This window comes from Diachasmimorpha longicaudata, chromosome 4, assembly GCF_034640455.1.
Source record: "Diachasmimorpha longicaudata isolate KC_UGA_2023 chromosome 4, iyDiaLong2, whole genome shotgun sequence".
NCBI classification, from domain to species: Eukaryota; Metazoa; Arthropoda; class Insecta; order Hymenoptera; family Braconidae; genus Diachasmimorpha; species Diachasmimorpha longicaudata.
The window spans coordinates 4,408,053-4,433,575 of record NC_087228.1 but is presented as its reverse complement, the minus strand read 5'-3'; the positions used below and the strand labels follow the sequence as shown (position 1 = coordinate 4,433,575).

The 25,523-nt window shown below is 38.5% G+C and overlaps 6 protein-coding genes across 11 annotated transcripts in view; 4 read left to right on the top strand and 2 right to left on the bottom strand.

The window, feature by feature from the left end:
• The window catches only part of LOC135161353 (uncharacterized), a 62,234-nt gene extending 52,858 nt beyond the window's left edge, over nt 1–9,376 (top strand). Inside the window, exons 1-4 of one of the 2 annotated variants that reach the window (XM_064118837.1) lie at nt 2,971–3,561; nt 4,922–5,737; nt 6,000–6,610; nt 7,335–9,376. In XM_064118837.1, the coding sequence (XP_063974907.1) occupies nt 3,559–3,561; nt 4,922–5,737; nt 6,000–6,610; nt 7,335–7,548 (1,644 nt within the window). In that variant the 5' untranslated portion in view covers nt 2,971–3,558 and the 3' untranslated portion in view covers nt 7,549–9,376. Of the gene's footprint in view, nt 1–2,970; nt 3,562–4,921; nt 5,738–5,999; nt 6,611–7,334 lie in introns of those variants that run through there. The other variant, XM_064118838.1, reaches the window with a different exon arrangement.
• LOC135161362 (transmembrane protein 17B-like) lies at nt 7,406–13,923 on the bottom strand. Of its 3 annotated transcripts, none has more exons than XM_064118854.1 (6): nt 13,586–13,923; nt 12,433–13,495; nt 12,254–12,357; nt 11,818–11,931; nt 11,250–11,508; nt 7,406–7,544 (listed from the first exon to the last, which is right to left on the bottom strand). In XM_064118854.1, exons 2-5 carry the CDS (start codon nt 12,518–12,520, stop codon nt 11,269–11,271), a joined length of 546 nt encoding a protein of 181 aa, XP_063974924.1. In that variant the 5' UTR covers nt 12,521–13,495; nt 13,586–13,923; the 3' UTR covers nt 7,406–7,544; nt 11,250–11,268. The 3 variants fall into 3 exon arrangements, with proteins under 3 accessions (XP_063974924.1, XP_063974923.1, XP_063974922.1); XM_064118853.1 differs by having other exon boundaries at nt 12,433–13,517; nt 13,615–13,923; XM_064118852.1 differs by having other exon boundaries at nt 12,433–13,923.
• LOC135161360 (uncharacterized) lies at nt 9,470–11,224 on the top strand. Its single transcript, XM_064118850.1, has 5 exons — nt 9,470–9,608; nt 9,757–9,812; nt 10,087–10,208; nt 10,421–10,568; nt 11,024–11,224. Exons 1-5 carry the CDS (start codon nt 9,470–9,472, stop codon nt 11,198–11,200), a joined length of 642 nt encoding a protein of 213 aa, XP_063974920.1. The 3' UTR covers nt 11,201–11,224.
• Nucleotides 13,923–17,852, top strand: LOC135161355 (bifunctional peptidase and arginyl-hydroxylase JMJD5). 3 transcript variants are annotated; one of them, XM_064118840.1, is made up of 9 exons: nt 13,923–14,009; nt 14,154–14,221; nt 15,200–15,344; nt 15,566–15,710; nt 15,977–16,145; nt 16,372–16,533; nt 17,064–17,281; nt 17,351–17,503; nt 17,563–17,852. In XM_064118840.1, the coding sequence occupies exons 3-9, from the start codon at nt 15,202–15,204 to the stop codon at nt 17,815–17,817; spliced, it is 1,245 nt and encodes a 414-aa protein (XP_063974910.1). In that variant the 5' UTR covers nt 13,923–14,009; nt 14,154–14,221; nt 15,200–15,201; the 3' UTR covers nt 17,818–17,852. The 3 variants fall into 3 exon arrangements, with proteins under 3 accessions (XP_063974910.1, XP_063974911.1, XP_063974912.1); XM_064118841.1 differs by lacking the exon at nt 14,154–14,221 and having other exon boundaries at nt 13,961–14,009; XM_064118842.1 differs by lacking the exons at nt 13,923–14,009; nt 14,154–14,221 and having other exon boundaries at nt 15,206–15,344; nt 15,508–15,710.
• LOC135161361 (UDP-N-acetylglucosamine transferase subunit ALG14 homolog) lies at nt 14,516–15,178 on the top strand. Its single transcript, XM_064118851.1, has one exon. It carries the CDS (start codon nt 14,516–14,518, stop codon nt 15,137–15,139), a length of 624 nt encoding a protein of 207 aa, XP_063974921.1. The 3' UTR covers nt 15,140–15,178.
• Nucleotides 16,719–25,256, bottom strand: LOC135161349 (uncharacterized). The gene is made up of 3 exons (XM_064118829.1): nt 25,116–25,256; nt 18,454–22,855; nt 16,719–18,291 (listed from the first exon to the last, which is right to left on the bottom strand). Exons 1-3 carry the CDS (start codon nt 25,116–25,118, stop codon nt 18,026–18,028), a joined length of 4,671 nt encoding a protein of 1,556 aa, XP_063974899.1. The 5' UTR covers nt 25,119–25,256; the 3' UTR covers nt 16,719–18,025.
• Nucleotides 25,257–25,523: the final 267 nt, after the last annotated feature.

Here is a 25,523-nt window from a genome sequence, read left to right as displayed (position 1 = left end):
CTCAATTATTGCCTTAAAAATACCAGTAATAATAATAAAAATAATAAGAAGCCCTTCACGATGGTTCAGTGATCTCATTAATGAGTAATAACTAACAAAAATTCACAATAATGATGCAAAATTTAATCAAAAATTTAATGACAACAATAATAATAAATCAACAACAATAATACGACAACCGAAGTAAAATTGTAAATAATCTCACCAGTGGACACGTGTAAATGAAAAAAAAAATCATCGGGGAGAGGAGCTTTTCCTTTACTACTACTACTACCTCCCCCCCCCCTACCCCCTCTGCCACCCCATTGGGTTCGTGCATCGACCTCGCAAATGTAGGTCGATTGTGGGCGCACGCAATCATCGCAACAATTTTAAAAAATGTCCGTCCCACTTGCAGGGAGTACTTTCACGGTCGCTAACCTCGAGATCGTTCTGCGCGAAGAGTTTAACGCACCAAACGTACACAAGAGAATACTCCCTCCTTCAATCAGGTGAAGATGAGGAGAAAGAGAGACATGATGAGATGGAAGAAAAAGAAATTGAAGAGAGATGGATAGAGGGGCTGGGGAGAACCTGTGACTGTGTAAGAAGGCAACGAGACCACTCTTACCAGTTGGCACTAATCCTGACGGGATATCTCTTATTCTCAGCTGCCTTCTTCTGTCTCGGTTGAAGTTTTTTTTTGTCGATTGTGGAGTCATTACTTACACTTTAACTGGAGAAATGAAAGAGGATTTGGTGGAGAGTTGGGGGGGGGGCAGTCGGTCTCGGTGAAAAACGAATGGATTTTCGAGGGATGTTTTTTCTGGATTTTTGTAGTCAGTGATGAGCTAAAAGAATCCAGGATATTGGGAATAATATTTTCTTTGATGAGGTCCTGATTGGGATCTTTGGGGATTTTTTGATTGTTACATTTGTTTGTGTTGGGAAAATTCAGAAAAAATATTTCCAGACTTTGGGGCACATTATTCATTTCAGAACATTTTGTCGTTGGCTTGCCTTCTTTTTTATTTGTATCCACTCCCCCCCTCCCCTGGGCTTAATGGAATTTTTTTAGGAAACAAATCCAATTCAAATTCCATTATTTATTCATCCTCACCCCCCTGCCCCTCCAAAACATGTTTCCAATTTTTTTTTTGCATATTTCCTATTAAAAACGTCACGAGCATTGGCAGACTTCAATATTCAAATCCCTGATTAGTCTAAATGTTTTCTGACATTCGTTTCAGCTCGAATTTTATGCAAGAACTCGTTAGCAGAATCTTTTGTCCAATGGTTAATGTATCGAGGCCACAGGTATCCAATCGCTCCAGCTCGTTACCTCCTCAATGTCACTAATTGCATATGAAAATAGGGAGAGATCTGTGGTATCAAATTGACATAGTAGAATGGTGAAAAATTAATATCACCTTTCTCACGACCCACAAACTTATTACCCTATTTTACCCTTCATTGAGGATTGGAATATCCCTCGATAAGTACCAGACTCCAAACGTTGCAGTCTCTTGTTTGCAGATCTCATTGCAACGATGAGATAAAACTGTCATCATGAAAGTTGGCCTACTATCTCCTGGCTACTGGTATCACGATAGTAGTCAGTTTTCGATATCTCTCCCAGCTTTCGTCAGTTCAGCTACCTTTCTCTATCTTTCTCTTTTTCGATCGGTGGGAGGAGTATGAAAGGGGTGACTGTCAATATTTACATTTGGTGAAAAAAAACTGAGTTTCAAGAATATTTCCATAGTATATAATATAATATTTTTTTGGTTCTTTTATCTTTTCAGCTTTTGTAACATTAAAGGAGGAAAATCTTTTCTAAATTATATTTTTATCTCATAATTATGAATTATTAATTAATGATTACAGCAATTGCCATCATAAAAATCCTCTATCTCCCTGATTCCACGATATTCCTCAAAAACTCGCCTCAGAAATGAGCCAATTATCTCGGTTTTTCAATTTTCGCTGATGAGTGGACTTCGTTGACCTCAGACATCCCAATAATTTTATCAAAAATTCAATCCAAAAATTTATAGCCCATCATTATTTATTTATCAGCCTTAATGACGGTTGGAGAACTGCCAAGGGGCTTCCACTGTCTACTTATATTTTTTATTCACCATTGGTACAGAATATTGAACAGTCATCAAGGCACCATGAAGTTGAATCATTGATTGGAGAACAGGGAAAATCATTTATCTTGGTATCATCAATTTTTATACTGCACTATAATTTTTCAATGCTGCACGGGGCGTTGGGGAGGGGGACGTTTCAGGATTGTTTTCTCTGCAGAATATTGAACAATTGCAGAGAACAGAACAGAATTGAAATTGTTTATTGACAATGGGCAGGGCAGGATTGCGTTTCAGGTGAGCTATTGTGGCTGATGGGTCTGGTTGAAAATAATAAAAATTGTTCTTTATTTTTTTTTTGCATTTGCCTCAAGCGTGTCAAGGTCAGCGGTTGTTGGGGGAATTTAGTTGTTTGCTGGTGATCGGTGGAGACTGGTGCATTGTGGTACAGGTCATCCTTTTCGGGGAATTTTAGAGTGGGGGGTGTTTAGGGGCGGAGGGAAGTGCAGGTGGCATGTTATGAGGAGTTTGAGCTAAATTTTGTTGTTAAAGTTCCCTGAAAAAATTATGATATTTGCGAGAAAGGTCTATTGATTTTCCATTGACATTCTGTTGACTTTGAATCGATGACGATGTTCAGCGGAACGTATGCTGTGGAAGAAATTTATGGAATTGATTTTTTGTTTAATTTTTTTGCGTAAAAATGTTTAGAACCTATTTTCAATCAATTCGCTTCATTAAACGAGGAAAAAATTTAGTGAAATGTGGGTAATTGAGTCCGTTGAAGACAATTTGTGGAATATAAAATTAAAGTTGAAATTGCTTCTAAAATTAATACTTTTATTATTTTAAAAAAAAATCAGCAGAAATTTCTTAGATTTCCTTTTATCAAAAATGTTGCACTCTATTAATGTCTCAATTATAAACTAAAAATCATGAGATAAAAAAATGATAAGTAGAAATACTTCTCTGAAGGAATAAACAAATACCTTCCCTATTGGATAAGTCAATAAAAGTCAATGGAAATTCATTTAAACCATCAAGAATACCGGTCAACTAACAGTGAAAAATTCACCGCGCTTTTGTCACCTCCGCAGTCGAAAAAACCAGACTCGCTCGTCAGTCTTCCGTGAACACGAAAAAGTAAATGGATCACTAATTTCCATTTATTTTTTTCCATTCCTGGTAGTTCAATTTCCCGTTTGAGAGCGTTTGAGGGCGGAAAAAAAAATTATTGAAAGCCCTTTTGCCTCGCGTCCCCGGCTAATTGAGTTGGCCCTCGGTTGGGGGGTGGATTGGGGGTGTCAACGGGTGCGTGTGCGCAAAAGAATTGCTGCATGCGCTGTTGCAATGTACATATAGTTCGGTTGTCAGCCGTTTATCAGTCCGGCGCCACAATCCTGAGAGACCTCCGCACAGTCCCTCCGCATGTTCGAAACCGGCTAGGTTTCCTCCCCTCGTTGGATTACGTCAATTCTTGTGCATTATGGTAATTATTAACTATTGATATAAATTCATTTAACTCACTCCCTTCCCTCTACCCCTGTCCACCATTTAAATAAATCCCACCCCTTCAGTCATTGAATTCCGAAGTCGAACCAATTTCACAATTTCACCATTTTTTCGTCTCGATTTTATTAATTTTCTACTGATTAAAAATCACAAAAATCGACATATCTAATTTATATTCAGGTAATTAAACGCATCTGGTTAATTATCGGTATTATTTTCGCACAGTGTGGTCGCGTGTGAGAGGGTGGAGCGTGAGAAAACGTGACAAGATCGATCGCTCGGTCTGTGAATTTCGAATTTTCTTCAGACAAATAATTTTTCACTACAATTTTCCCGAGTGTGACTGGGGTTTTTTGGCCGGTGGTAATGGAGGGTGGGGAGGAGCATTTTTAAAATCTGGAATCGCGGAATTTTGAGCGAGAAAAAAAGTGACTCCGGATCAGTAGATACGGCCGAGGCAGTAGAAAATGCCCGATGGTGGGCGCCACTATCCAGCGCAGGATTTTATTGAGTGTCGGCGAGTGACGCATGATGGGGGGGGGGGGGAGGATGACTGTATGATCTGAAATATGAATTGTCTTCATGAATTTTATTGACAGGGAAATGTCATCGGTTCAGCTGATGCTGATTAAAATCAGTTTCTCACAGATTCTGCATTTAATTAAAGGATGCGACGGGGAAGGGTTTAATGAGGGGGAGGATGATGGGGATGGTGACATATTTCGTAGGTTTTGGGTCTGGGGGTAAGATTATTGGAATCTCAGGAGCGGGTTTTAGTCGGTTAAAATTGAGAATTTTATTGAATCAACGTAAGGAGTTTTTTTGGATTGTAAATTCGCTGAAAGTTCATTCCGCGAAATAAATAATGTCACGCTTGTAACGTCCAATTACTATCGGGCTCAATGACGCTCGTTCAAAGTCAATTGCAATCGATCCACAGGAGTACTGCTTTTATTGCAAAGGCAGGCCTTTCTCGATTTTTTATTTTTGATTATTCCCGTAATTTTCGGTAATTAATTTATTTCATTTGAAAATTTCATTCCATCAATTTTTTTACTGTGCAATCAGTTGGAAGAATTTTTAATGTTAATAGTTTCAATATTTGGAGCTAGAAATAAAACAATTTCTCTCCCGTGAATATATATAATTAATGAGTTAATCATTCATAATTGATAAAGTAATTAATGAGCATATATAATTAATGCCGACAATTTTTTATATAAATGAAAACCTAACGATTGTGCTCGCTGTCAAATGCGTCCATAACATGACTTGTTATAATTTTTTAAACAAAAAAAGGGACCAAAAATCTCACCCCTCCTCCTCTCCCATTCTAGGTGCTGGCAGACCCCATAGCCGACCCGACCCACCGTGACACTCTTCTGAATGGCAACCCTGAATCAATCGTGATATCCAACTTCTCGGACAACGAGATTGTCACCTACTCCCTGGTGCTCCTGCGGGGTAAGGCCCCCCTGCTCTGTTCCTACATAAACATCAGAAGCCGGAAGAACACAGTGGCGGAATGGCCGATCGTGGGGGGTGAATTCCGGATCCTGGTGGATCTCTCCCGGGGTGAGAACAAGCTGGAGCTTGAAGCCGGTGGCATAAAACGTCGACTTACTCTCATTCACGAGCCACGAACGAGCCGATTGCGTGTCACCCCGGTCTACGTCGTCTGTGCAGGTCACGACGGCTACTTCCAGGGCCCCAAGATCGAGGATAGATCCCCGGAGAGTGCTGCCACCCGAATTGGCCTGGGGGCAAGACTCCTGCAGTGTCTCACCGCTGAGAAGATGAGGGAGGCAGGACACGGCAGGAAGACCTTCCAACTCGAGAGGGACTTGGATGGGGCTGAGTGTCTTGTCATGCACAGCATGCTGCACGTCGACAAGGCCAGGGCGATGAATCAGAGGGAACTGTGGGAGTTTATTGGACGTGAACTGATGACCGGACCTCTGGCGTCGAGGGACAGGAAGTACCTGTCGTTTCTGTCCTGCACGAGGTACAGGGGATACTCGGCAGGATCTCCAAGAATTCCAAGTCACGAGTCGACGTTGGCTAGGACTCAGGGACATGCAGCATTGGGCGGGGGTGGACTCGCCTTGTTCGGCTCTGCTTGTTTGCACACGTGGCCCACGTGCCTACCACAGGTCTTTCATTTGGAATTTTATTTAGTTTTTTGATTTTTTGGAAAGTTTTTGCATGTTCTTGAGGAAACGATAGTTTCTCAGTCTCGGTTTCTCGGTCCGGTAGTTTTCGATGGGTCCCAGGAACTGACACGGTGCGTCAAAGTGAAGGATAACCATAGCTATCATCAGTTAAAATTTCGCCGAATTTATGCTGAATTTTCTAAACTAATTTTTCAAAATTTTGAATTTTTTATATCACATAATACGAGATTTATTTGCACAGGTTCTCAAGAAATTCCTGGACTCTACGATTGTCGACACTGATCAGCTGATGGACGACAGCAACTACAGGGGGACTCATGGGGGATGTCTAGCCACGACCCTTGGATCTGTTCTCCACGAGCTCGGGCATACGTTCGACCTAGGGCACACCCGGGAGGGTATTATGGGACGGGGCTTTGATTACGTTGACAGAGTCTTTGTTGGTGGAACTGGTGTGGACTCCAACAAGAACTCAGTAAGGAGGGATCCACAGCACACGACAATTGCCATCAGCAGGCCACTGAGTGTCACTGTCACAGTTCAAGAGGCCATCAGCAGCCCCAGGAGAGGGAGATTGCTCTCGGAGACGTCTAGACCCTCGCAGTCTAGTCCACATTTGCTGCAGGAGACCGGAAGACACAGTGGGAGGCTCTCGGCTCCAGCTAGTCCAGAGTTGAATCGATCGTTCTCCAGGTCTCTGACTCATCATCAGACTCCGCTGCCTGACAGAACATTCTGGGGGACTTCCTGCGCAGCTATTCTCGCTTATCACCGGTGGTTCAATCCATCGATTGACAATTCTTACAGCAGAGATGTTCATGATAATCGGGACATCGGGTATGATGCCAAGAGGTGAGTTTAATCGATGGCTTTTTCTGATTTTTAACGAAATTTGTTGCAAGTTCTTGGGAATTCTTTCCTACTAAATCCTCTTTTTTTTGTATTTGAAAATGAAAAACAAGTCATTAACATTTTTTTATTGTTCTTTCACTTTTTTTAAATTTTTCTTTGCATTTTTTTTCATTTGGAATGTAAAAGGTTGCGTTCAGAAAGATTTGAGGAAATGAGAGTTAGATATGAAAAAATGAAATAGTTGATTTTATAAACATTCGTTAAATAAGCATTTAGACTTTTATTTTGTTATGAAATTTTTATTTGTAATCAGTCTGTGCTCGTGGTACATGGAAATTGATCTTGTGGGCGGCACCAGTCTTTGAATTGCTTTGAGAATGTTTTTGAAAAAGGTCTCGTGGGATTTTACTCAAATTATTCAAACTCATGAGTTTCAAAAATATTAAAATGAAGAATTCTCCAACTGACCTTCTCCAAGAGGCCTTTCTGTAAAATCCAATCGATCTGCAATAAGCTAATCCGATAAAAAAAATAAACTAAAATAACTTAATTAAATTGTACTTTAATTTATAAATAATACGTCTAAAAATTTAGAATCAACTTACAGATCATTTTTCAAAGATTTCTTTGGCTAAAGTGTCTCCGGACAAAATTCTCCAGTTAAAAATCACAACATAAAATACTCTCCAGAGAATATAAATATTATTAACACAATATTTTCCAGAAATGTCGTGAGATCGCGATTTGGGGTTCGAGTGATGGAGCTTCGTGAGTCATCAGGCGGAATGGTAGTGAATTCTCGACAATTTCCCGGGTCTCGTCCACCCCTCGAGGCCCTAGTACCTCTTCCACCCCCACACTGTCTCTCCCCATTAACAATATTCGCTGAGGACTCCGTTGGCAACATTCTAAAGTATCCACTTCCAACTGCCTTCTGAAAATCAAAAGTACTCGTATTACAATCGACTTATTAATCTTCGCAGTTTTTCATTATTTTACGAGAGAGACCGATGTCTACTTGGAACTTACGCTGTGCGTTATTTCCATACGATATTTTTTTAAAAGAGTTAATAATTTTTCTTTTCGCTTCTGGCTTATGCTTGGGAATTCACAAGTTACCGAGATTCGTATGCAATGTATGAAGCCGAGTCGAAGGATATAATTAATCAATTAATCGAAATTGATATTTAAGGAATGAGTAATTGCCGAGCAATTGATTGGGAAATGTATTTTCTTGACAAAAGATGTCATGAAGTGATTTTTCAAATAATGTTGCGGGGAAAATTACACGAAATGTCATAATTAAAGTTTTAAATGTGTCAATATTTTTTCTATCAAATGTATTCAATTGAATCGAAGCTAATTTAATTCAATTAATTTTGTTGCTCTTAAATTTATTTTACTTGCGAAAATATCGAATCATTTTTGGTAAATTGAAACAATTTTGGATGACACAATTTTAAATTATTTAAAAAATATTTCTTTTGTTACGACCAAAAAGTCTTCTAAAAAAAGAATTCAAATCCTGATATTTCTCAATTTTTTTCCTTTTATGAATTTCACTTTTTCAGGTTTTAAAAAATCAATTCAATATTTCCTCTCAATAAGATTCGAAAAATCGACTAGTTCCACGAAGTTTTCCCACTTCACCACTGAGTTAACCCGAAAAAAATCTATAATCGATATAACAAATCATGAGGCCTATTAATTTTCTAGTACAAACACTTCTAGAAGAACTGATCGATTGAAGTGACGCATTTAAATTGAAACGACCAAATGGAAACGACTTCCGATGGCTACAACTGACGTTTTGCATGAATGTTTTTTCGTGTCATTATGAAAGTTCAAGGAATAATGTTGCACATATTTTTTAAATTTCGGTGAATAAAAAAAAATGAGATTAGCAGCTGGCTGATTTTTTTGGGGTTAAAATAAATTAGAAAAGTACTATTTTCCTTCTATTTTCTATTTTGTTATTCTATTCCGAAAAAAAATTCATGCTAAAACCCAATTGCAACAGAGAAACGTGATATGACTTCTGCTAGTCCATAAAATTGTACATTACTGATCACATGTACAGTATTATTTCATAAAATTATTTTAATATCATGATAACACGACAGACTAGTGATAGTTGTATGAATGACAATACAGTATTGTAATAATAATTAATTGAGGTACGAAAAAATGATTAAAAAAAGTAGAAAAATCGTTGTAAAATCTTATTGAATTTATACTGAGCTTTCTGTCAGTTTGTGGTCAAATAGTTAATGCAAAATGCGCCCCCTGATACATTTTCTGGATAAATAATCTTAGAAATTGCTCAGTCTAATTTTCTCAATTTGTAGTTTTTAATTTTGGCGTTAATGGAAACCTAAAAATTAGATGAAAGAAATTTCTAATATTGAATCGAAAAAATCCTATGACAAACGTCTGACTGGAGGGAAATGGCTAGACTTGTGAGCTACATTGTTGTCTATTCAATATTGTTTATTGAAAAAGTGCGAAAGACATCAGTCATAATTCAATATAATTTTCCAACAAATTTCCTACTTTTTTCAATGAAATTTTTCGACTAATCGACTAATCAAATGGCTTATTTGATTGTAATTCCAGTGCGAAATGACTAGTAAACTGCATTTTCCATACTTTTGGCACAACATCAAACGGTTTAAATACTCTACCTGAGTTACTATCATCATACCAGTGATTAATGAATAATAATGTTTGTATATCATTATATAAATAAATACCAACATCATATTACTTCACTCTGTACCTTCCATTATCAATCCCACTATTTAGTTTTTGTTTTGAATTATCCTGTGACAGCTCAGGGACTTGTCAAGTGCAATTACAATGCCCCCACCGAACCTCTGCATCAAGGAAATTAAAATCCACAGACACTTACTCAAGCACATGTTTCCCCAAGTTATTGATGGACAAATTGACACTGTCAAGTTTCTCAATGCGTCGAGAAATGTCATTCAAATCATTGGTAATTGAATAATTTTTCAGACCAATACTGAATAGTTACCTGAGATTTTTATTAGAATAATTTATACTGATACAACCAATCGATCAGCATCACCCATTAGCTAATTATGTAATCATTAAAGACAAAATTATGTATTTAATACTTCTAGATAAATTTGGAAAGGTTTTCGCAGCCCTAAAGTACGACATGCAGAACAACATCGAGGTAGAGATCAAAAATAAATTTATGATTATCAAATTTGACTAAAGAATTAAACTAATTAACCACTCCATTATTAATTGCTAAAAATATTTACTAAGAAAATTAGTCTATTACCGTCCTTTTTCCATAAATAATTTGCGAATAATGGATTGTTTTCCAAATTGAAAACGCGAAAAATCTCCCTTTAGGAGAAATTTTGAAACTAAAATTTTACGATATTGAAAATTATGTACTCGATGAATAAATATCGTAATATATTCGTTATGAATAATTATAGAAAATCTCTCAGAAGTACAACACTGATAAAATCAGTTATGGAACACTTCAGAATTTGATTTTGATGGAGAAGGAGACAGGGAAGACTGGAGTTGCTGCCGATGCTCTACTCTGGCTCGCGAGGTAATCTCTTAGTGGGAGAGGGGAGAAAACGGATACTCTTAATATTTTCTCGGATTCTTGATGAAATAATTTCATTAATTAGAACTGAATTTTCTAATAGAACAATGCAATAAGTCGTGAACATAAAAAGAAAATTCAATGACTTTTTGGCGCAATTTGTTCTCAATAATTTGAAAGTAATAAAATAAATGAAATTGAGGGAATTCATTCAGAGAATTGAAGATGATCCAGATACTGTTTGATAAAATGATCAAAGGTGAGAGAACAAATTTGCCGACTGAGGATCTCCTTCCGAAAATCAATGAGGCGTATGCGGAAGTCATGGGAGCACATGAGTGGATGGCGCAGCAATTGTTTTCAGTATTTATAGACCTTAATTAATTTCTCATTGTAAAGTTTAAATATTTCTATGGTGGCGAGGTAAATTCAGGTAATTTGGTTTTATTTTGGGGGTGAAAACAAAGGTTTTAAAATCAGTTTCAATTTATTGAATTTTAATTGATAAAAAATCGATCAGAAAAACCTGAAATTATCGAGATTTTGGGGGTGAAAAATAGGAAAATGACAAAGTTCACTAGGAATTCAATGAAACGAAATGTTTTTTTAGAGGCGAGAAGATGCGAATTGTATAATGTTCTTGAGTTCCCAGTCAAAAGCTGAAGATTTAAAACTAACACAGTATTTTCCTCAATTTTCATCATCAAATTTACCTGAAAGTTCCACATCCTAAACAATTAGCAATAAACCATCTTGAAATTTCAGTTAAAAACTATAAAAACATATTGCAAAAAATGTATAAATTCATCTTTATCCAGTTGTTGGCAAAAGTAACCCCCACACGCACTCAACTGCTCCTATCGCTAGCTGAAAACACCCCAGACGTTGAGGAGACAACGATAAACACCTTGGACATAATTTCCAAGCAATTGCAATCGAATTTAATAATTCTCAAAAGTTTTTTGTACGACAACGACATAGGGCATGTGCTGTAAAATAAAAATCGAAAGCTATCGAATAAAAACACTGTTCATATCTATTTACCTCAGCAGTAATTGACTCCTCAGTATTTGTTGTCAATGCCACACAGTTGAGACATATAAAATCTCTTGGAGTGATGCTCCGCGATATTCTTGAGGGCTATCGTACCACTTATTATCTCAGCAATCACCAGGACAATCATCAGGCCAGTGGCCAGCCTCTCGATGAAAAATAATTGCATATTCTCATCCCAGAACATGAACATCATCAGGGGAAATTGGAGGAGAGTCGAGAGTAGCCAAAAACTGGCTAATTCAGGAATCTAGAAAATTTTTTAGTGTGTCATTATTATTTAAAAAATTATAGCAAGTCTAGTCACTTTTCAAGGAATAAAAATCAAAAGATTTTCATCTTTTACGTTTACTTTTACTCATCGATATATTTTTCATGTCCACTAATGGATTATGAAATGATCGAGTATCAAAAAAGCGATTTCTGAATGATCGATTACGGCTATGGAACAGTCGAGTACCTCCATGAATCCATATTTTTATAGAAAAAATATTCTTATGTAATTAAGTGTCTAAAAGAGTCGTCTATTAACTATTTAGTGCAAAAATAATTTATTTACCTTCTCAACTAAGTTCCCTAGATACCCAAACCACAGTCTGATGCATTCCAATGTAGAAATTGTGACGTATAATGTCACAGTAATAAATTTATAAAGACTACTCAAATAATAGTACTGAAACACAGAAGAAAATTAGTTGAAAATGTGGTAAAAAATCAGGACAAACAGACGTTTTTCATTCATTCTGCCCAACACCGAATTAATTACCGGCATTTAGTCTTCCAGAGAATTCACGTGATCAAATTAATGTTGTTAGTTACAGCTAAGATAATTATTTGATTTGGACAAAGCCCAAATTACCACATGCAGTCCTGATGCCCACACTCCGAAAATTAGATTTCATCAAAATTGACAAATTATGAGAACAAAAAATATTAGAAAAATCAATTTAGTCACGTGACACCGCTGGAAGAGGCCCTTAGGGGATTGCACCGACCTTTGCGTCTATTCCTAAGAAAATAATGAAAAACCAAACTGGAAAGAGCCAGAGATTGAAGTACAGAGCCATTTGTAGAGGCAGACTGGACTTGATGATGTTCCCTGTAACAGTAATCACAGTGTAGACTCGATTTTTTAGCATTATTTTGGTTAATTGTTGATTATAAATATACATACCAGCGTCGTAAAACTGTTTTTCCCGGTCATGATAAATAAGGCCTGGAAAAATTCTATCAGAAGCAATGATAACTCGGGTCTTCCACATTCTTGAGAGCAATCGCTACAACAAATTTTTTAAACAATTTGGAAATTATTCTCGGGTCCCTCCATCTTCAGAAAGATGTTTTGTATATTGTTACGGTCACGTAAACAATATAAAGAAGATACACGACAAGTGATTTCTTCTCAAAATCAACTAATTCGATCTTTTGTACTGGGTTTGTGCTCGTTTGTACTGAGTTTAAAATGTTTCGTTAGTATCTCATTCGTTTTTAAATGGATAATTAAAAATGTAGGGTATGATACAGAGAGGTATTGTCAAAGAGGATTGACTGAAGGTAGAGACAGGGTATTGTCAAGCGGAGAAACAGGGGACAATGACTCGCAAGCGCCACGAGGTAGCGCAACGGTTACTTTCCCTTTCCCCTCATTTCATTGTCATCCCCACTTTCCACAGCTGTTTCGCGCTCCTGAGATTATTTGAAAATTCAAAATGATTTAAAAGGGGGCGGAAAATGTTAATTTTTCTCAGAAACATAAGTCAATAAAGAAATAAAATACAAACGATAAGAATTAGTGTTATTTTGTTTAATTTAGTATTCCCTTTGCCATGATTTTCCACTACAATCGCACATTTCCACGAATTAATCAACGCTTTGATAATGAAATATAGATTAATACATTTTTTTGTCGAATACACATTATGGGATGTTAAGAATATTCAAAATAATGTAACTAAATATATCGATTCAACTACAAATGAAAATATATTTTTTTCGCGGTGGGGTGATGGAGGGAATCGAGAGAGATTTGTTCATAATTTCCGATCGATTGTTTTATCCCGTCGAGACCTGTCGGAATGGATTTACACAGTGGGCAAATTCAATCTATGAAAATGGTGAGTTCCAGGTGTTCAAATCATAACGATTCTCCATCCATTGACTTAGTGAATTAGAGGGATGAGTCCACCCCTTGAATGACTTGGAAACAGTTCGCCTGTAATTAGTTCGTTAGTACGAAGCTGAAAAATCGTGGGTGAAAATCTATGAATTGATAAATAGAGGTACATTAGTATCGTGATTTAATATAAAAATCATAATTTATCCTTTACTATCCATGTCTTTCTCTTGTTGGCAATACCTCCCTTGTGCATAGCTAATTATGCATGTCTTTCTCTCGTTGGCAATACCTCCCTTGTGCATAACTAATTATGCATTGCTACATCTGCACATGCGTCGCAGGGTCGGTTACACAGCGTGGATAAGGTAGAAATTAATTCCGTGTTGACTGCAATCGATATCAGCTAAAGTTTCCGGTTGGGACCTTAGTTTTGCCCATAGAGAATTGACCTATGGTCCAGGCTCATCTCAATATTAGTAATAAGCCCAGCGTTTGGGGGGCCACCGTCGAGCCTGGTAAAGCTGGCACCGACAAAAAGATTCGTATGTAGTTAGTTGACAGTTGGCAGGTCATTTTTCATCACAACATCAACTAATTTTAACGTTTGTACTATGTTTGTGCAAGTTGATACTGAGGTTAAAATATTTTATTACTTTCTCATTTACTTTTGAATAAATAATATAAGTTGTGACCTCTCTGTACCACATTTTCCACTAACCAGGAATGAAACAAATATATTATTGAACTACAAACGATTGTTTATCGCTGTGGATTGACAGATCGGCTTTTTTCTGAATTTCAACGAGGGACTCACCGATTTGGGTGAGAGGAATCGGCATCTTGTAAGGTTAGGATCCAACCAAGAAACAACACTTTGTTTATTTGAGATTATTCAGGAACGCAATTCATCACCTTTTGTCCAAAAAGTATTTTAGTTAAAAGAAATTTTTTTTAAATGAATTTTTATGATTTTCTTGGACATTTGATGGCAGCAAAAGGTCACTACGATCGCCATTATCACATATTCAACAAATAGTTACCTCAACCCAACTTTTAATTAATATAATTCCATCTCAAGTTATGCAACATGTTAAACATGACAATAAATCTTTTTGTCACTAGGTAAATTTATGAATTCGACATGATTATGCTCACGATCACCTGCGCTGTCCCCCTGATCCTCGGGCTATTCACAAGGATACTCTACCTGATCCTCATTGATCGCGGAAGAATCCCCAATGAACGAAAAATTATTAAAACGTTGATAGTCCTCGGTTCCGGGGGTCACACTACAGAGATGTTGCGCATAGTCAGGCACCTAGACATTTCTAAATACACTCCACGAGTCTACATTCACGCACAAACCGATGAAATGTCCCCAGTGAAGCTGGGTGACATCGAGGAACACCGAGAGGACTGGAAAGTTCTTCCACTAATCAGAAGTAGACAAGTTGGACAGTCCTACTTCACTAGCATTGCAACCACCCTCATTGCGTTTTTTCACGCTTTGAGGTTATTGTTGTCTGAAAATCCTGACTTAATACTCTGCAATGGCCCTGGTACTGGGGTACCCGTGTGCCTCGGCTCACTCTTCCTCAAGATATTTTTCTTCAATCGAACGAGAATAATATTCGTCGAGAGCTTTTGCAGAGTCAAGACTTTATCACTTTCCGGGAAAATTTTGTTTTTCGTTGCGGATCATCTGATTGTACAGTGGCCCGAGCTTTGTAGCAACAATTCCAAATTTGTGCATCTAGTTAAATGATTAAATGACTGTTAAACTGATAAGATTATTGATTTTTCTATTTCACCTTTGGTCTTGCAGAAATGGCGGAGGGGATAGCTCCGTTGACTGGAGATGTTAGTTGGGATGTTTTGATAAAAAACTGCGAGGATCATCTTCCCAATGAAATTAGGGTCCACCTGGTGCCTGTTTGCAGAGCACTCAAGAAGGTTATCGGATCCAATGAGTTGAGTCGTTACCTGGGATTTTATTTATTTAGGGAAATCGAGGGACAACTGAACAGTTTATTTTTGAGAAAATATTCGAGTTTCAAAATTATTTTAATTTCAGTGAGAGATATTCATCTGGAAATTGATCTCAATGAATAGTTAATTCAATTACTTCCATAGTTTCACGTCAATCTCCAAAAACGTGTTCATAATTCGGGTGTTTGGCTCTTAATTCAAGGAAACTTTCACCAGAATCGATGAACATAACGTTGTTGAGACTAGAGGCCTGTCTGGACAGAACTTGGGAAGCATTAAACACTGGACATTGGAAAGATGTGGAAATGCGACATAGGTATTGCTACACAATCTGTAGTGTACTGAAGGTACACTGAATAATTCTTTACATTCACTTCTTCAACCATCGAATGTCTAACTTGACTGAAAAATATTGAAAATCCATAATTTCTGGAAATAAAATAATGCTGGACTGAAGGTCTTCGGGCGATGGCCAGTCGTAGGTTCTCGGGAGTCTTGCAATAAATTTTGTTAACAGTAGAAATAAATAAATAATATAGTCCTTGTTCAATATTTTTCAATCAAGCATATCCTGAAATAGTTAAGATGATTTCATGTTATCAATTCTTCCTAGTGTATAGTATTAGAAATGAGTTGCCAAGACGTCGAAGATCGGGTTAAAATCGATACAACAACGAAAATTATTGAACAAATCGACAAGGGATTGCTGCTGGGGGCTCCACTCGATGATATCCCCCATTTGCTGACTAAAATCGCCTCTAGAGTCAACGAAAAAATTGGCTGTAAGAATAAGAAATCATTTTAATTATTATAAATTGTTAAGTTGGTCATCAACAGACCGAATTTTCCTTAATCCTCTTCAAGTTGGATTATTTTCCACTGAACACTGAATTATTATCCTCAATTTTAATTTTTCTCAATTTTTGAGAAATTAGTCAATTAGAAAATTTTCTCTCCTTGAAATTCTCACGATTTTCTTTAATTTTGAAATTCAATGATATTCTTCAGCAACTGGTGCATCCAAAAATCCTGATATTATGCAATGTGACTCGACGAATATTCCCAAAAACCTTTTGCCAGGATTGGACTGGATTCGACGATACAAATCTCCATCGATGGAGACGTTTTATCGCGACATTTTCTCGAAGAAAGTCCCGGCAGTTTTGGAAGGTACCAGCTAAATAATAATTAATCTTTACTATCTCTCTACGCATTTTAAATGCGGTAGATAAAAAATTTCGCGTAGAAAATAAATTAAGTTGTTCCCAAATTACAATTCACATGATTGATGGATCCGTACCAGTTCAATAATTGTCTCTCTTGTTTGGAAATATACATCAAATGAAAAAAAAACATTTTTACGAATTATAAAATTTATTTTATTCATTCAAATAATTATCACTTCTTCAAAATGGTTTATGTAGCTGAAAGTACAGAAAATAGAAATATACGGGTTTATAGAATGACTCCTTTCACTTTCCGAAGATCTAGATCCCTGAAAAACTAGATCTTTCCGGTGACACTTCTCTCAACACAAATAGTCTTGCCAGCTTTAAGTAGAAACATAATACTTTGAAATAAAAATAAATCTATCTCTCTCGCGATAAAACTAATTTTGTTTCTTCAACAATTATTACACGTTAGAAAGGATTTCTATCACATTGAGCACCTAAAATTCTTCATCCCTTTTCCCTGCACAGGATGCCTAGACCATTGGCGAGCTCTGACCCATTGGAAGGATCCCAAATACCTCATAAAAATGGCTGGAACCCGTACAGTTCCCATAGAGATAGGGTCAAAATATACCGAAGAAGATTGGTGTCAACATCTCATAACTCTCTCAGACTTTATCAAATCACACGTTACAAAAGATAATACTAAAGTTGGATATTTAGCGCAGCATCAGCTCTTTGAACAAGTAAGAGCCCCACTGTCTATTCAACAAGAACCTCTGTAACATCTCTGATAACAACCTCATATCATTAAGATTCCAGAACTGAAAGAGGACTTTTCAATTCCCGACTACTGCAGCTTCTCCGATAATTCTGAAGACATTCTGCCAGACGTTAACGCGTGGTTTGGACCCAGAGGAACAATTTCTCCTCTTCATTACGATCCAAAAAATAATCTTCTGTGTCAGGTGAGACACATTAAACAATCAACTTATGACGATTTTTTAATTTTCCAATTAAATTGCAGGTTTTTGGATGTAAACGAGTGATACTTTATCATCCAAATGATACAAAAAATTTATATCCATACGATACGAGGTTGTTATGCAATACATCACAAGTGGATCCAACAAATCCTGATTATGATAATTTCCCTAATTTTAGAAATTCGCAAGGAACAATGTGTTATCTTAACGAAGGAGAAATGCTATTCATTCCCCCAGGCTGGTGGCATCATGTTGTCAGCCTGACTCCATGCTTTTCCATAAGTTTTTGGTGGTAATTATTACCAATAAACAACAGTACAAAAGAAAATAATCATTTCAACAACGTGATTAATACATCGCTCAACAGTTCAACCGTTGAGAAAAAAAATAAACCTTATTCTTAACGTTCCTAAAATACTCGTTATAAAAAAAATAAAAATAAATGCTGACGCTGGATGACGGGCAAGCCCGATGAAGAAATCACATAGTCGTTGGGGAACTTGATTAAGGGAGTGGAGGAAAATCGTCATCAATTGTCGAGTGGATTCTGCAAGTGGGGCATGATCTATTCTGCTTGAACCAAGTGATCAGGCATGTCTTGTGGAATGTGTGTTGACACTTGAGAGTATACATTGGTTTGGTTCCTTCGGAGGTTAGGGTCTCCCAGCAGATGACACAGTCAACTTCTGGGAATTCTTTGGTCCAGGAAACATTCTGGGGCTGGCCCCAAGGATTCTTCTTTGCAACAGGCTCTCGATGGAAGGACGATACTGAAAAGGGAACCGTTCAACTGAAATCCATTGTATTCTCGTAATTTCCAAATATTTCCATTGTAAAAAACAAAAAAATCTCGAATGCTCTAGAAATATTAAAAAATAGTACGTCCTAAACTGGATAAATTTATAACTAAAGAAACCCTCCTGAATACTCACCAGAAGGTGTCGAGCTGGTGGAATCATTTCTCAGTCTTTCTGGGTGCACCGTAACGTAGATCCCCTGGTTCTTGACATAAGTCGTCTTGTTGCTGGAGGTATAAGAAAGCAACTGGAGCTTCTGCCTGGAATGAATGAGTTTATCAGCCTCGGCGATAATCTGAACCATAGGCAATCCAGTCAGCGAGTGATTGTGTTTCTGCCTCACAATTTCAATACTCCAGAGGAGATCATATTCCAGAACTCCAGGATGTTTATTACGAAGGATCTGCAGCAGTTTGTCCTTACTCTGCATCTTTCGTTTCATGACAACAGTCGCTCCATTGACAGGTACATCGTTGGTGCTCACCTCAGTTTGGTGAATACTTAGTGGATGAAGAGGAGGAAGGGATGGATCTGACAATTTGGCTTTCGTCAGTGGCTGATGAAGAGCTGGTGCTGGAGAGACTTTGGCTGCCTGGAGATCAAGTCTTTTCAATCGTTCCTTCACTGAGGGAGCCACTGGCATACTCTGGGAAACTCTGACTTTGGGAACAGGTGAAAGTGGCTGCATCTGCTTGTAAACAGCATCTGCTTGCGATGTCTTCTTCACTGGTGATGACGAAGCTAAAACTACAGACGATATAAACTTTGATGCTGAATCTTCAGGTTTCATTGGTCGAGTAGGAACAGCTCGGTCGATTTCAACTGGAACCCTTAGAGCCACATTGAATGTCGAAGCCGGAGGTTGTGAAGAGGTGGAGGGAACAGATGGCATCACCAAGACAGATTTCATTTCTTCAGGTGACTTCACAGCTGAAGCAGAAACGCTCGCTGAAAATGGTTCTTGAGGCTTTAGAGCAGATGTTTGCACGTGATCTTGTACCGGAGCTTTCGAAATGAGTTGAGGTGTGTTAATCATCGGTTGTGGAGCCGTTGGAAAATTAATTTTAGGAGGTTCTTTAGTTGTTGCTGTAGCAACTGGGAAAGAAGGCACCATCTGGGGCTTAACATCTTGCGTTCCAGTCATATGGTGTCCATTCAGCTGTTCCTTCACATCAACAGCCTCTGCTTCGGGACCATCGGCATTCTCTGATCTACTCTCATCTCTCTTTTTAGAATTATCATCACTGGAAACTGACTCAAGATTTCCTGTCGTCACCTTAGTGTTCTTCCTGTGATCATTAAACATCTGCGCCAATGGTGGTGTCGCTGATTGATTTGGTATAGCGTCAGTCATGATGAGAGGAGTGCCCCCATAAGTTGTCGCATCCCTTGGAAATATCGGCCCCATATAGGGAGGTGCTGTGTACCCAGGAAGTGGAACCTGTGCTATGTGAGGGAGCAGTGGGGATTGTGGTGGAAAACGAGGCGGTGTCTGATACCAGACTGGAAACAGTGGTGAACCCGCAGTAAAACCAGGCCCAACAGCTCGACCATAATTAATTGTCAGCTGTTGGTAATGGTTTGTCAACATTTTTCCTGCTAATTCCATGAAATCGTGAATATTTCTCTGGGGCAGGGGCGGTAAATTGATGGAGTTCATGTAGGTCCTGAATGCTAGCTCTTCCTCTTCACTCGAGCTATTCGATTTCATCGACGTCGTCAGATTTCTGTGCTCATTCTCAAGATCTGAACGCATCCTCTCGAGCTTCGCCAGTAGATCTGACCACTCTGTCCACTGAACATTCAAATAATTATTTGTAATCTGATACACAAAGTGATTGAGTTTAGCTATAGTGGCGTATTGACTCTGGATTATATCGATTTTGCAAGTGATCAAGTTAAGATTGTAATTGAACTCATAATCCTGAACTTTCTTCGACATCTGCCGCATCATCTCCGTGTGCATTTCTTGTTTGATTTTCAAATCCTTCTGAATGCTGTCAACATTGTCTCTAGTGCTCATCAGCATGTCCTCAGTCTCCTTGAGTTTCATTTTCATCGTCTCCAGTTCGCCATAAGATTTTTGAAGCTTGTCTCCAGTCTCATGTAGTTTCTCTTCAGTCATCTGAAGTTTTTCATTAGAGTCAAGTTGTTCGTCCGCATTCATTCGCAATTTCGCATCACATCTACGAAGCTCCGCTTCATACCATTGGACCTTCTCCTCGAGGTATTTCATCCTAGCTTCTTGATCAGAGAGTTTCTCGCATCTGCAATTCGTATGTTTATTACGAGTATCAGCGTCTTTGATTGAGACCTGGGGCTTACCATCCCAGGGCAGATCATCCTGATCATCTAGGGTCCCCTCAGACTCGGCCTCAACGATGCAACGCTCATGTACTTCCTTATCCTCCTCTTGATCTGTTGTCTCCACATTCTTTCCTTCCTTGACCTCGTCTGTCTGCAGCTTTGTGATCACCTCAGGCATCTTGGAGCTCCCCTGAACTCCCCCTGAAATTTGTTCACTCATCTCTTCCTTATCAGAATCATCCATTCGTTTGACCATTTCATCACTCTCATTCTCATCTTCCTCTTTCACCGGCTCTCCTTTCATCTCTTCCAAATCCTTCGTCGCCTCGAAGCCCACGTTCTCCTCCACCTCTTCAATTTTCATCCTCTTCACAGGTGTCTGAAAGCTCATATTTCCATCACTCGAATTTACCGACTCAGCAGCGATGCTGCAGTCGTCCTCATCCGTCTCCTCCATCATCTCGTGCAGACAATCATCAACATTCACCAATAATTTATCATTCTCGACTGGATCATCTCCACCTTCCACCGTCTCAGTCTTAATCACACCTTGATTACAACTCTCAGCTTTCTTCTTGACCTCCATATTCTTCCTCCTCTTTAAGTGTCCACTACTGAGATCAATCGTTTTCTTCTCCATCATCTCCATCACCCTGAGCTCCGTCTCCTCACCAGCGAGTGCATAAGCCCCTGGCAGCAGTGCTGGTATACAAATATAATTTCCAACAGCCACGAACTTCAATGATTGAAGAAGAAAATTTCTGACATCAGTGATTCCATTAAAATCATTGACAATCAGCTTCAAATCACTGTACTCAGCCAGACTCCTCCACTCCCTTATCAACTCCTCATTCTTAATGGGCCCACTGTTCTTAATATACGATAAAAAATAGGAGAACAGAAAGTCTTTAACAGAATTCCTGTGATCATCGTCTCCCAAAAAATCTGGCCCATAACTCGTGTCAATTGTACTCCTCATGTGTTCGTTACCATAATAAGCCCTACTGGGTCTCCAATCGTTATCCGGATCTACATAAAAGTTCAATTCCCTCAGGGATATCATCTCCATGACTTTCGGACCGATGGGATCGTCTGTGGACGTCATCAGGGACTCACTAGCTTTCGCTATTCTCGGTACAACAGGACATAAATTCATAACACAAGGTTTGCCTCGACGTTTACCAGGCACCGCTATCTGCCTCTCAGTGGACAGACCCTTGACCTTGGAACTTCTGGATGTTGCCTTGATCAGTTGCTTTTGCTTGCGAGTCGCTCCCTTCGATGCTAAAGCTGTCTGTGGCACGTGTCGTTGGGACTTGTCAGCTGGGGCTTCGATCTCCTTCACACTTCCATCCTCTTTATGAATTGTTATCTTTATTATGTGACTAGGGTGCTCCGTGGTGCCGCAGTCCGGCGTAAAACACTTCCAATTGAAGATGTCTTTGTCCGAGATCTTGGCCACTGACGACGCTTCGTCCTTCTTGGCCTTCCAGCAGGCGGTGTGGAAGTGAATTTTGCAGGGATACTTTGTATTGTTGCAAGTGAGTGTGACCATTCCGTTATAACCTGGAGCATCCAGGAATATGTTTCGTCCGTGGATGTGATTCTCCGATGTTGATCTGCAGATTGTCATGAAGCATTTGGTGTCTGGTTTATGCCAGGCTGAACACTCCTGCATGAGGCTGACCAGTTCTTTTCTCAGTTCCGGTATTTTACTCTCGGGGATGACAGTCATCGATGCGGGGAGAGTGTACCAGGGAGCGTCGGATTTTTCAGCGACGGAAAGTCCTTTCGTAGCCATTCGATTGGCCTCGTCAAAGTTGAAGGTTTTAATGTAGAATTGAACGAGACCCAGGTAAATCATAGGGTAGACATTACCGACTGAGGACTCTAGGTCTTCCAGGATTGATCGAATCTTCTTCAGTTCTGTGAGTTGGTTGGACTGCAGCAAGCACTTGCAGAACAGGTACTGGGCGAGTACGTCCAGACGGAAGTGCTTGTTGGTGTACACGGGATGTTCCTGTCTAGTACTGAGGTAGGCTTCGTAGTGACTTGCTGCTGCTCGGTAATTTCCGGCCTCGAATTCCTCGGCTGCACAGACGAGGAGCCCCCTCTCAGGGGACAGAGATTTTTGACGTAGGGATGTCGCGGTTTTTTGATCGATTCGATCCTTTAGATTTGCGTTTAACGCGTGCATTGCCGTGGTGTCGAATTCAAATTTTTCGGTTGCCTGGAATGTCAAAGGAAAGAAGTAATGAGGTTGTTGGTAGAAGCAGAGCGCGAAGATGGGGGATTCCCTCTGCGGGTTAGACTTATGTTAAGGTGGAGGGGACTAGGGTTTCAAGGAGTTTAAACGAAAAGGGTCATCGATCTGCAGCATCTAGTGGAATTTTCGAAAATTACAGACATATTTTTTTATATCTGGGGTTTGTTGTTTAAAAAATGTTGATGCAGCAGTCTATCTACTGAAATTCTAGAGAATTTTCTAGAGAGAAAACAAAAAACTTTCGAAACTTCCAAAAATGCAAAGAGGGCAAATGAAGTTCAAGGAAATTCAAGAAATTTATAGAAAATTGTTTAACAAACGGTCGGGGGCCACAATAGTTTTAAAAATTATTAATAATATCTCGGATTCAGAGGGAACGGAGGAATTTTTTGGTATTTGATAAGAATTTATTGTAGAGTTAATTGAGGGTTAAACTAAATTCCTTCGTAATGATGAATTCCTGAATTCTTCAGATTTAAAAGTCTAAACTGAACCCCAATACAAATTTCATAATTTCTGATAAATATTTTGGGACCTATTTACCATCGGATTTTTTAAGTATTGCATATTCTAATTAAAATTAGATATTTTAACATGGAAATTTAAAACTAATTGATGAATATCTCACTCACATATGATTTTTTAAAGTTACACCAAGGCATGACTCATAAATTGGATTGCCTTGGTCTTATCTTCGTCAACCAGACGGAAATCTGAGTCACAAAACATATCGGGGCGGAAGAGAGCGGCGAATGGTTTATCACATTTTGATAGAATAAAATGATCTTTATAAAAAACGTTATCGATGGTCATTCGGACTGGATCTGAACGCAATCAAATTATCTGTTCATTATTTATGGTAATTTGTTTGTGCGATTTCTACCCCATTTTGAATATCCGTTTCCAACTATTATCTTGAAATAAATCAAAACTCCTGAATAAAAGTAAAATGAAGTGAGTTCAGATTGGGGATTGTCAAGCAGAACTAGGGGCTGTCTGCCAAAGAAGTTCCTTGACTAAATTGACTTCTAATGACAACCAAAATAATTTATTTGTTTTGTTGAAACGAAATTTTCAACAAGCAGTTATGCCGTTCGAAAATCACAAATTGGGTTTCATCAGAATTAGAAAAACAGTTTTTCTGTAATTAGAAAAGTTAATTTTATCACATTATCCCTCTGAGTAACCCCAGTTAATAGTGGAATTGTCATTTTCTCTTTGAATCATTCCTATCTCCAATCATAATATTGTTCCATATAATATTGTTATTCCATCTGTAGAGAATAACGATAATTAAAGATTATGTTATTGTATTGGACTTGATTGGAGTCCACAGAATTTGTTAAACATTCTACAATTTACCGGTAACCGAAAGCTCAGATGAAATGTGAAACGATTTTTGCCCAAACCGTCAAATGGAATGACTGGGTGAGGTGGGGGTAGAATGGACAACACTTCGAGTACTTTAAACAATCAACCAAAATAATTATCTGATGGGTAGGGGAAAATTTTTCCGGGAAAAAACGGCTCTGTCCGTCTGGACCATCCGAGCTCTCCCATAAACAAGTGTGAGGTGTCGGATATCGTCGGCGAAGAAGGGCCAGATTTTCGTCTAAACAAACGACGAATACAGCGTTGACGTCAGTCCGCCTAACAACGAGGGCCAATGCACATAGGAACTAATTAATATATATACCTTATTCAAATATATACCTAATCTTGATTTACCATGATTATTGTTAAATCACCTCACTACTTCCCAAGAACAATTATATTCATCCAAGATAAGTGTTCACCTAATTTTTTCAAACTTCACCCTTTCCAGTGATAATATTTATTACAGACGTTAATGAACCCCAATTTCGGACCTGCAGTTGTGATGCCCACATATCGAAATTGGGCCTTCCAAGATAAAAAAATATTTCGTCTATAAAATCGACAAGTAAATTTAGTCACGTGACCCCTCTGAGATTCCTATTGAATGCAGACCTCTCCCCTTCTGATGAACCTGCACTGACCTGAATTCAGGGACTTCCTTCTGATATTTGCATATTTTTTATATTTTCAGGAAACGTAAATGCGTCCACTTTACCTCACCCTTCCCCTCCCCAGGAAGGCCCTTCTTAGCCTCGGTTAGTTCAATGTTTAGTAAAATGATTTACAGTATTTGTGGTTGGGAAAGACATGAGTCAAAAACATTAAGTACATCATAGAATTACGTTACCATGAATGCTGGTATCCTCAGCTTTTGTCTGACCTTCTCTGTCCGGTAACAACCAATGAATCACCACCTCGATATGCGATCTGAGTCGACCACAACATTCGATGCGAAATAGTCCAAATGAGAGACGCAGACGTAATGATAGCCAGATATTTTCAAGGGCAGGTGTCACGTGCCCCAAAAAATTATTCGACTTCTTTCGTTTTGGACAAAGAAATAATACGCCGGTATCTACGCTTCACCTTTTCAATGGGCTTCCCCGAATAGACTCTCGAATGCCTCACATTTTCATCACTTTTCGTTAATATTTTTGGGTGAAACGATAGTTATTGCGTGTTTCTTCAAAGTTCTGTAAGTGTAGCCGGAACAAACTCACTAATTTATATGGACAATCCACGGAGATTGGCTTCG